The sequence below is a fragment of the Octodon degus genome, unplaced genomic scaffold, assembly GCF_000260255.1.
Source record: "Octodon degus isolate 3935 unplaced genomic scaffold, OctDeg1.0 scaffold00083, whole genome shotgun sequence".
In the NCBI taxonomy this organism is placed as follows: Eukaryota; Metazoa; Chordata; class Mammalia; order Rodentia; family Octodontidae; genus Octodon; species Octodon degus.
Window position 1 is genome coordinate 5719743 of NW_004524659.1, and position 11864 is coordinate 5731606.

The 11864-nt window shown below is 42.9% G+C and overlaps 1 protein-coding gene across 1 annotated transcript in view; it reads right to left on the bottom strand.

The window, feature by feature from the left end:
• Nucleotides 1-2944: 2944 nt before the first annotated feature.
• The window catches only part of LOC101584297 (b(0,+)-type amino acid transporter 1), a 34508-nt gene continuing 25588 nt past the window's right edge, over nt 2945-11864 (bottom strand). The window contains exons 12-13 of the mRNA XM_004636826.3: nt 6207-6381; nt 2945-3030 (exon numbers count right to left, since the gene is read on the bottom strand). Coding sequence (XP_004636883.3) covers nt 2966-3030; nt 6207-6381 — 240 coding nt within the window. The 3' untranslated portion in view covers nt 2945-2965. The remainder of the gene's footprint in view (nt 3031-6206; nt 6382-11864) is intronic.

Sequence of the window (11864 nt, forward strand, 5' to 3'; positions counted from 1 at the left end):
CACTTCATTTGCCTTCCATGTTGCAAAATATATCCAATTGGAGTACAGTATTATAATTGACAACCCCCATTTGTCCACCTTTCTTGGCCAAGCTCCCATACAATAAAAGTGAAGGCCTTCTTTCTCAAGCTTTTACTCTCTCTCCAGTGCTTCAGAAGACACTCCAGAGGTGAACATGGGGGGAGGGTTGATGGCCTGGTCTCCATCTGGAGGAAGAGAAATACTGAGTAGGAAGATCTCTTTCTATTTTGGGCATATAATATAAAATCTCCAGTCTCAAGGCTAAGGTGGGGAAAAAAGCCTCCTTTGGCCCCAACTTGCACTGCTGCAGGTGGCAAACTACACATTTTCTTTCTGTCTTGTAAAGCACAGATAGGAAAACATGGGCTCGCCAGGAACCCCCAGACCCAGTCCTAGCCCAGGCCCGGTGAGTGTGTGGGAGAGCTTCTGGCTACCCTGCACTGGCAGAACCTACTACGGGTCCCAGCCCAGGCGCAGCGTGGGTGAAAACCTCTTCCACCCTCTTAGGACGCCCCCCATCAATCAGTAGTACCCCCACACATCCCGCATACAGGGTAGGAATTTCTGTCATGTTCCAGGAACCCCCAGATCCAGTCCTAGTCCAGGCCCCTTGAGTGTGTGTGAGAGTTGCCTCTCCCCACTACTCCACCTTGTCCCCTCCAGGCTCAGCTCAGGCCTGGCATATAGCCCTGGGGTGAAACCCTGCAGCTGCAATCCCTGCAGAGAGTGTAGAGGATAGAACCACCCAACTAGTCCAGGAGCAGAACATCTTGCCACAGGGGCACAACAGGTTCACCACCAAGGGCAGCAGCAGGAAGAAGCTGAGCACAGCAGCCAGACCCAAGCCAGGAACAGCTGGATAAATCCAAACTTTGTAGATCTGCACCTGAACTTCAGTATATGCTAAGGTTATAATTGCAACAAAGATCTACAACAAAGGTCAGAAGACAATGTTATACAAAGTGACGAGAAGGAACAAAATGCAACCTCAGAACCCAAGCACACCCATAACAAGTGCAGAGGACACTAACACAGAACAAATTGGGAATTACACAGCTGAAAGCAATGAATCAATGGCTTCTGAAATAAAGAAACAGCTGCAGAAAGGTACAGAGGAACTCAGATTGGAAATGAAAACAGAAATCCCTGAATTAATAACATTTGCAGTAAAGAATCAAATGCAGAAACATATGGAGGAAATCCAATGCCCACCCAGAACAAGTGCAGAGGACACTAGCTCAGCTCAAATGCATGAATTAATAGCGTCGATAGTAAATAAGCAACAGCAGAAAGATATAGAGGAACTCAGAGTGCAATTCTTTTCTGAAAAAAAAAAGGAATTCTCAGAATTCATAGCATCTGAAGTAAAGAAGCAACTACAGAAACATAGGGAGGAAACCCAATCTGAAAAAAACACTGCAGTAAAAGAATTTATAATTTCTTCTAAAGAAGATATTGATAAAAAATAGAGGAGATTAGAAAAATGACAGATTCCTTGAATGAGCAATACAGGAAAGAAATAGACCGCATGAATCAGAGTCAAAGAGATATAGAGGAAATTAAAATCTCAATCACAAGCTTGCAAAACCATTTAAGTGAATGTGAAAACAGTTTCAGATCTTGAAGATGCTGGTGCAGCTAGTGAAAAGGTAAGAAAGGATCTCTTAAAAACAACGAGGATGCAGGAAAGAATAATCCATCACCTTCAAGATGATGCAAAGATGAACAATGTGAGACTAATAGGTATCAATGAGAAAGAAGAGGTCAATACTAATGACATTAAAAAAATATGGGCAGAAGTAATAGCAGAAAACTTCCCAAATATGAGGAAACAGTCTGACATTCAGGTAACCGAAGCATACAGAACACCAAGTAACCTGAACCCAATGAAAAACACACTGGGAAAACATGGGATCAGCACCCCCCTGCCCCCATGGCCTGTTCCACCCATGGGATTCACCCACATTATACCTGTGCATGGATTTGAGGCTGGTGTCTCTGGTTGGCCTTTCTTGGGAATTGGACCAGGGTCTTTGTAACCATTCTTATATCTGCAGTAACAATCCCTGTACCAGGTTTCAAATGTAGAGCACTCCAAGAAGGCTCGTTCCTGTAATGGGGGGCTACGATGGCTAGGTGGGAGGCAAACTTCCCTTGACTGGTGTGGAGCTATAGGCCAACATCATAAAAGAGGACAGCAAATGCCCTGGACTGGGTGTGACTGGTACTCACCCTTCAGGCAGACAGCATGAGGGACAGAAAGAGCTGCAACCACTGTGTGCTACTGCTGCTTGTCTTCAGCTGCCACCTGCCTGTGCTGTGATGACCCCGTGCCATGCCACCCAGCCTTGGAGACAGCCAGTTATGGATTGAAATCTCTACAAACAGTGAACCAAAACAAACCTTCCCTCCTTTAACTCTGGTTGCCAGGTATTTGCCTTAGTAACGAGAAAAGTAACCAAGTCCATACTGATCAAAGCAAAGAATATGACCTACCTTCATATAAGAGAATAGACTTATAGATCACTGAGTTTAAGGAATATTTTTTATTTTAACTTAATTAATGAATGAATGAATTTTCACTGCAGGGGACAGAATTTAGCACCTTACAACAGGCTCTACTCTTGAGTTCTACCCCCAGTTCCACCCTGTGTTTAAGTAAGTGTGATGTGCCCTTATTAAATAATAACCATCAGAATGATAGTGGATTTTGTGTAATCCTGCCACCAGGCTGCTGTTAACTGACGTTCCTACTGATGACTTCAGCTAACACCTATCATTTCTCTTATGTAAAGCCTCACCCATAGAAGTATAGCCATCCAAGAATAATAATTACAGAAATATTAACATTTTTTTCATGGGAAAACAGGAAGAAATAACCCAAAATAGTGCTTACAAAAATAAATTCATCACCGCTTTGGATGAGCTATTAGAGATGCACTTGTTACTCTGGAGCCTTCTCTGGTGGGACAACTTCCATCAGCATCTGTAGGTACATGGTAACTGGCTCTGGAACACAAGTCAGGAAGCACCCATAAGTGCAACTAGAAGAATGGAGGAAAAGGCCTCACAGCTGGCTAGGGTGATGCATGCATGTAATTCCAGCATTGGGAAAGCCGGGGCAGGAGGATCACCGGGCATGAGGCCATCCTGGGGTATGTTGTGAGCTGAAGACCACCCTGAACTACACAAGATGCTGTCTCAAAAAGCCAATCAATCAATCAATTTGAAATAAAGGGCTTCACTGTGCTGGCTGGTGAGCAGTGATGTCATTTTTACCGTGGTCATATGTCCCTCTTAGACCCTGCAATCAAGACAACTGCAGATTATAGTGAATCAGAACTATCCTGCTGGCTGCACGGGTTCTTTAGAAATCAGTTATTTCCTATTAAGGAACTGGAAACCTGAGAAACATTTTATTGTTGCCCACAACAATAACCTCAATTGGAGAAATCAAGTGACCCATTTATGTGGGTGTACTGACTACTGCTGTCCAAGGGATGACTAGTCTGAAGTCACTAAGGCTGCTTTTGTTTCATATGCAAACCATTCGGTTTTTACTACATTCACTCAACTGTTGACCAGTTTTTGGAGGGAAGAGCTTGGTTAAATATGCCAGAGATAAGAAGCAAACTGTATTTTGTAGCATTAGGTTACAAGTCATCCTGCTTAGGTTCTCTGTCTGATCAAGTTGAAATACATTTCCAAGGCACAGGGGTGGGGAATGGGCATTTTAGTAATTTTCTCTCCTTTCTATAGGTCTGTGCCTGTGGCCTATCAACTTAGGTTAAGATGAGTCAAAAGAAATTTGGAGTAAAAAGAACTATGCAGGAAAGGAAAAGTCCCTGATGGGAATGACATGGCCGTGTTTTGCTTTGGTTTTACTTTGCTAATGAACAGGAAATGAATTGTGGCCATTTCCCCCAGCACCACTATCAGATAAGTGATGGTCCCTGACTCCCCAGCTGAGGAGACAGGAAAGGCTCTGAAGACAGGCAAGCTCGCCCACTTTTGGCTGCGCTTACATCCCAGCTCTACTTCCCTATCTTGTAGTTGGTTTTGTGCTTTGATACCTAAGTTTTATGTAGATGATGGAAGGATGGATGATTCAATCAATGGATGGATGGATATATGGTTGGATGGATGGATGGATGGATGGATGGATGGATAGATGGATGGATGGAGAGAGGGTTATTTTCATTTTGTAAGATCCAAGTATATAAATAAAAACTACATAGGAGCTCCTGGAGGGTTTACTTTCCTGGCTGGATAGGCTGACAGGAGCAGGGAAGAGGGAGGTTTTTAATGCTTACAAATTCAGTGTGCATTGGAGGCCATAGGAGAAATATGAGTGACCCATTCATGTGGAGGTATTCACTACTGCTGTCAAAGTGGTAACCAGTCTGGATTCACTAGGGGCTGAGGATTGAGCTCAGCAGCAGAGGGCTTGCCTAGCAAGCTAAAATCCCTGGGTTCGGGCCTCAGTTCCAAAAGCAAAACAAAACCAAACTTCAATGGAAGTCACTAAGGCAGTTTTTGTTTAAAATAAAAACTGTTCAGATTTTTTCAGTACCTTCACACAAGTGCCTAACAGTTTTTGGAGGGAAGAACTTGGTTAAATAGAGAGCTGAGAAGCAAGACATATTTTTTAACATTAGGTTACAAGTCATCCTGCTTAGCTTCTCTGTCTGATCACAGCAAAGTGCATTTCCAAGGCACGGGGACAGGGAATGGGCATTTTATTAATTTTCTTTCCTTTCTATAGGTGTGTGCCTGCAGCTAATCAGCTTAGGTTAAGGTTGTCGGAAAGAGGTTTGGGGTAAAAAGAACTATGCAGGAAAGAAAAAGTCCCTGAAGGACATGACCTTGTTTTGCTTTGTTTTTACTTTGCTAATGAACAGGAAATGAATTCTGGCCCTTTCCCCCAGCACCACTGTCAGATGAGCAATGGTCCCTGACTCCCCAGCTGAGGAGACAGGAAAGGCAAGCTCACCCACTTTGGGCTGTGCTTCCCTATCTTGTAGTTGGTTTTGTGCTTTGATACCTAAGTTTTATATAGATGATGGAAGGATGGAAGGATGGAAGGATGGATGGATGGATGGATGGATGGATGGATGGATGGATGGATGCATGGATGGATGGAGACAGTTATTTTCATCTTCTAAGTTGTAAGTATAAAAAGAAAAACTACACAGCTCATTGCAGGGCTTACTTTCCTGGCTGGATAGGCTGACAGGAGCAGGGAAGAGGCAAGTTTTTAATCACACTTACAAATTCATTATGAGGAGCTGGAGTGTGCTGGCCACGGTGCTGGATCCAGGATTAAACTGTGCAGAGCCCAATTAAAGGCTGTCACAGCAGAGACAGAAAATAAACCACTGATCACCTCACTCCCTGTGAGGCTGCTCAGGAGCCTGAAGCTTTTCTGAAACTGAGCTGTTACCAGAGACAAACTGCTGTGGATATGAGATAGCTACCAACACTAAGCACAGGTATGGTTCCGAGTCTCTTTCCACAGACTTTGGCATAGTGCTTTTGTTTTAGAGGCACAGAGGCCAGTGTAGCTAACTTAGTAAACATTTGTCCCAAGATAGATGAGGATCAAGATGGAGAGTGACCCCTATGGCCTCAGCGAGGAGAGGCTCAGGCCCTCATCAGGGTCTTTGGGAAGCCTCAGAGCCTCTTAGAGGATGTCTACACCGCCGTCAGAAGCAAAGGAGCTCAGAAGATGAGAATATGCTCCACACTGCTGACCTGCCTGCTCAACGGGGGATTAGAAGGAAAATATATGTTAAGGTATTTTACAATTAAAAAAAGAAAACAGTGCTTTTTGTTGTTGCTTGTTACAGTCATTAGCAGGAAAGACCAGGTATGGTAATGCCTACCTGTAATCCCAGCACTGTGGAGGCTGAGGCAGAAGGATCAAGGGTTCAAGGCCAGTGTGCACAACTTAGTGAGACCCTGTCTCAACCCCATGACTCCCTCGCCCTACGCCCCACCAAAACCAAAAAGCAACAGAGGAGCCCAAGGCCGAACCTAGGGGCACTACCATGAGGAGAGAATAAAATGTCCAGAGAAGCTACAGTCTGCTAGTTAGGTCCTGTGGTGAGGAGCTTTGTAGGACGAGGACAGCTGAGCTGGTGCCTGTCTTCATGGATGTCAAACAGCCTTCTGTTGGTACTTACTTGAGATTTTCTGAGCCCATGCAAACTTGTAGTGGATGAAAAGGAAGTAAAATATGAGTCCGCTCAGTATGAACACCACACAGTAGAGATATTCCCAGGCAGGGTCAGTAATGATCGGAGCCAGAACCAAAAACACAGATATGAGAATCACCAAGATGGGGATGAAAATGGGCACCTGCAAGAGACAGCAAATAGGAAACATAGTTCAGCCTTTGGTGGTGCTTTTTGTCCCCTAAATCCTCATGGCATCATAGGCAGGACCTTTGGAAGGTGATGGGGTCACGGGGCCTGATAACTTCCCTGCTATTAGGAGGTGGGCCTGACTAAAAGAGGGGTCTCTGTGGGTGAGACCGGGCTTGGTCTGCTTTGCTCCTGCCTTCTCCCTGGAGCATGTGTCTGCTCCCTGGATGCCATGAGGTGAGCAGCTTTCCTTCTGCCACGCCCTGTGCCATGCCACTCTGCCTTGAAGTTAGCCAGCTTTTAACTAATGCATGAGCCCAAATAAACCTCTCCTCCTTTATATTGTAGTATCAGGTATTAGGGCTGGCCAAATAGATCAGCAGATTGAAGCACCTGCAGGCAGATGCAGAGGCCGGGAGTTCGATCCCTGGGCCTGCCGTGCTGGAGCCGCCCTGAGGGCTCACTGAGGCAGCAATTAAAACTGGGCATGGTAGTGCACACCTGTAATCCCAGCTCTTGGGAGGCTGTAAACAGGCAGATCACTATAAGTCCAATCTAGTAGTGAGACCCTGAATCCCCTGTAGACCATTCCCTAAAATACAATTTTAAAAAAAAAGACCTTGTAGTATCAGGTCATTACATCTCATTGGTGAAGAAAGTGACCCAAAAAGTGGTGTATTTGTTATAGAAGTAGGATGGTTAGTCCTATACAGCATGTGATTCTAGCTCTTCATGTGTGCTTTTCAGGGTGTCATTTAACTTCCTCTCATCTTTCCTGTAGACAAGTAGAGAAAGAAGGCAGAACACTTGGTAGCTGGAACAGTGCACATTTTTTTTCCAGACAGGATCTTACTAAGTCATTAAGTTCCCCAGGCTGGCCTCAAATTTGCCGTTGGCCTTCCTCTGGCTCCCAGGGTGCTGGGATTACAGACAGATACCTCCACACTTGGCTTGGAAACGTGTATCAATGCTAACTTTTACTGTTAGTGTGTGCTGAGTTTTATTTTTCATCTATGATGATCATAGGAGTTTTCTCCAAAGATATGTAAACGGGGTCAATAATTCCCATCTATAAATTAGATTACTGGACCTTATGATCTTTAGACACTTGGAGATAGACTGAATTTATCTGTGATATATTTTCTTTTTAACTGGATACTAGATATCAATATTATTATTCTTAAGTGAGATTGGTCTATTCTTCCTCTTATATGTTACCTTGATAAAGCTTTCTATCAGTGTTATTTTCTGTACAATTTACTTTTATCTTTTTGAGATAGGGACTTGCTATTGTAGTTCAGGTGGGTGTTCAACTAACTTTGTAATCCAAGATGACCTTGAACATGCAACAATCGTCCTATCTCTGTCTCCTGAGAGGTGGGATTACAGGTGTGCAACACCATACCAATAATTTGCAAAGAATTTCTTAAAATGTAAAGAAGGGGTGATAGCCCAAAAATTAAAGACATAAAGTCCAGACATAGGAAGATTTTTAACAAATATATTCTAAGACTATTATGGACATTCTATACAAATGAAACTGAACACCTAGATAAAACAGCAGTTTCCCAGGAAAATAAAATTTGCTGGGCTGGGGAGATGGTTCAGTAGAATAAGCGCTTGCATGGCAAGCACAAGGGCCTGAGTTCAATCCCCGGTTCTGCCAAAAAAAAAAAAAAAGTAAAATTTTCTAAGACTACCCTCAGCCGAATTAGAATCATGAGAAAATTCTATAATTCACATAATCTCAGTATTTTTTTCTAGAACATTTAAAAAGGTAAACCTCAAAATGCCATTCTGACTGCTATCCTTCATCATTCCTGTTTTTTCTAACATGCTAAACTCTTTTAAGTTTATTAATTCCTCTTAAACATTTTTGTTCTTTCTCTTGCTGTTTGGTTGCCTGTTTTTTATTTCTTTCATATTCATTCACAGAAACCTGAAATGAAATGTCAAAGCTTATGTTCTGAGAGTATGTGTCTTGTTACTGTTATTGTTCATTTTTAGGAATTTCTGTACTCTCCTCTTCTGTTTGTACTTAGACCTAAAAATCTGCTCTTCCCACTGTTTTGTTTTTTTTAAGGTATTATAGCATTTTATAGTTACACAATATAACGCAGCATTTATATTTATAAATGAACTTTGACATACATAACTTATTTTATCTTAACAGTAAAACTAGGTAATTTATAGTGTCTTAACTTTGTATGTCCAGCAATTGAAGCTAGATGACTGCTGAAAGTCCAGGAAAGTTGAACCCAGCTTCTTATTGGACAAATCCACTGTTCTCTGTTTTGTGCACTATAGACAGTGTAAGTTGAGTGGCTACAATTTCTTTTGGTGTTAAAGATTGTTGGTTCTCAGATACATCTGTGGTGCACCTGAGGTGTCAGCTGGTAGCAGGGAAAAAGCAACGGAAATCTCTGAGATCTGCTCATGACCATCCTTAGACCTTTAGTCGCTTTACCAGGAGGTGTGGCAGGAGGCCTTTGCCAGCCACTGTGAGCAGTGAGTGTTTCTCCTCCCACATGCTGTGGTCTCTGCTCTGTAAATAAGGATGCTGCACATTATGCTGAGGAGCTCCATAGCTTCTCTTTTCACTGCGAATTTCAGCTTTCACCTGACTGTCTCTTTCTAAGCTGTACTTTGGGTCTGGGTGTTGGTCCGGTCCTGCTTACTGTTTCTTCATTTACCTGATCACTTTGCGTGTCTTTTGTTTTGAATTCCACAAGCTTTGTAGATCTGCCTGGAAAATCTTTTTCTTTTCTTTTCTTTCTTTCTTTTTTCTTTCTTTCTTTCTTTTTTTTTTTTTTTTTGTGAAACTGGGGATTGAACTCAGGCCCTTGTGCTTGCCAAGGAAGCACTTATTCTACTGAGCCATCTCCCCTGGCCCCTCTTTTTCTTATAATGGCTGAGTTAAGCAAGTAAATCAGTAGATTCACACTGTCAGTGAGTTTGGTCTCCCTCCTGCTGTTTTATGTTAGGTTTCTATACATAAGTGCCTTCTTCCCATCGGTCTTATGTCCTTGAAGAGTGACATTCTGAGGGAAAACAATCCTAGGCACATGTTTCTCTTTTTTAATTGGGAAAAACATTGTGCATTATTGGAAACCACAAATTCTTAATGAGTATCCTCAAATATAGTTAAGATGCAGTAAATCTATATGAATAGCATATCCTAATACATATTACATTAGAAAGTGTGTATGTGAGTGTGTGTGTGTGTGTGTGTGTGTGTGTGTGTGTGACTAGTACTGAACCTAGGCCCTTCACATTGAGCACAGTCTTTTATTTTTTGAGACAGAGAATTGCTAAATTACTCAGGCTTGGGTCCAACTTGAAATCCTCCTGTCTCTGGCTCCCAGAGAGCTAAGATTATGGGCATGGGCCACCATTCCCAGTTTGGTATCCTAAATTAGGAGTTTGACATTCTTTCCTAAACTGGCACATACTTTTCATATCACTCTTTTTCTACCTTTTTGTACGCTATGAACGTGCCTTTTTTTTTTAGAGAAGGGTCTACAGGGTATTCAGGGTCTCAGTACTAGATCGGACTCGTAGTGATCTGCCTGTTTATAGCCTCCCAAGAGCTGGGATTACAGGCACACAACACCCGCCCCATCTCAATTGCCATCTCAGCTTGCCCCAGGGGTGGAGCCAGCACAGCAGGCCCAGAGATCAAACTCCTGGCCCCTGCATCTGCTTGCAGGTGCTTTAATCTGCTGAGCTATTTGGCCGGCCTGAGCATACCATTCTGTCCCTATCATTTATTCTTAGCTCCATAGTTCAATAGACTCACCTTATGCTCATAACTTTATGGTTTCTGAAGCTCATTCTTGAGTTGATTCCTTTAGAGATGCACATACAATAATATGCACTTTTACACTTTTCATGGTGATACAATACAGGTATATTGTTCAAGATCAGTTTCCCCAGATATAAAACCAATGGCTTCTTTTCTTTTCTTTTCTTTCCTTTTCTTTCTTTGAGGATCTGAAACATATTGCTCCACCATCTTCTGGAGTGAAATGTAGATAACTAAAGCCATTCTAATGTTTTTTGTAAGAGAATCATGGATGGAGGTGGGAAGAGGAAAAGGAGAGTGGATACCCAAGGCATTGCATAAAACTGAGTAATTTTCTTGAACTGTATATTTGTTGCCCATTTGCCAGGTGCACTCTATACCTGTCACACTTGGGGGATGGCAGAGTCCCTCCTCAGGTTATTCCTTCACCTCAGGAAATAGTTCTTCAATTGTAACTTTTAGTATTCTCCACATTGACTTCACTCTTTTGTTTTTCAGGGATACCATATTCACAGGTATTATGACCTCTTTTTTTCTGTCTCCTTTTCTTATTTCCTCTCAAATCCCTTTATTTCTGTTGGACATATTTTGATTTCCTTGATTCCAGTCCTCTTTCCTGGAACGCTTCTTTGCTCTTGTGTTCCTTTTTGCTTGCTCTTCTGGAACAGTTCTGTTTCCTAAAATGTTTTGAACACCATGAGGCCTCTCTGTGCAGCCCCCTCCCCATGGAGAGATGCGTGTCTACAGGGACCACCTCCTGGGTCCTGATGTGCTTGCCATCTTCAGTGTGCTTTTGGAGCCTAGCACTGTTTCTAGTAGTCCTGGAAGTGTTTCAGTGCTGGAAGAGCTTTTGCAGGGAGCCTCTAAGACACCTGAAGACTCAGGCAGCTGAGCTTCCCACTTTTGCTGGTGGACTTCAGGTGTTCTGGGAGCCCAACCCAGTGTGCCCTCCAGGGTGCTTCCATGCAGAATCTGGGCTTTGTGGCAACACTGGATTGCCTTGACTTGTCTTGAAGATGTTGACTGTGAGGTTTTCCCTTTGCTCTCTTGATGATTCTGCCTGGTTTTATGGGGATTTGTGCAAATTTAAAGTCTATGCTGCCACCATGCTATTCCCTGCTGGGTGAACTGAGTAAGGGTCCATTGCCTAGCCAGAAAAGCTGGGGGGCCTGCCCCGTAGCTCAGTTCTTTAAGTGGCTGCTTCCACAAAGCAGTCAGGCTCAGGTTGTTGTGGTTCGATCCCTACAATTCAAGCCAGCCAAACCTGCCCTGAAAGCATTCGGAGCAAAAAAAAAAAAAAAAAAAAACAGAAAAGCTGTCCCATGTCTCTGCTGACTCCAGGGAACTTACAGAGGTTCCAAGCCGATGCCAGGTACACCATTACTCAGATTTCTGAAACAAATGCTAAAGCCAGACCAGACCTGCTGGTACACACCTGTAATTCCAACACCCTGAGCACCTGAGACAGAAGGATCACAAGCTTGAGCCCAGTATGGGCAATTTATAATTTAGTGAGATCCTGTCTCATTAAGGAAAAAAAAAGTACTGAAGATATAGCTCCATGCAAAGGCCCTGAATGTCCTAGGGTTAAAGAGAGTGTCCTTATTCTTTTCCTGGTCATTTTTCTTTTTCTTCTCTTTTCTTTTCCTTTTTTTTTTTTTTTTTTTTTTTTT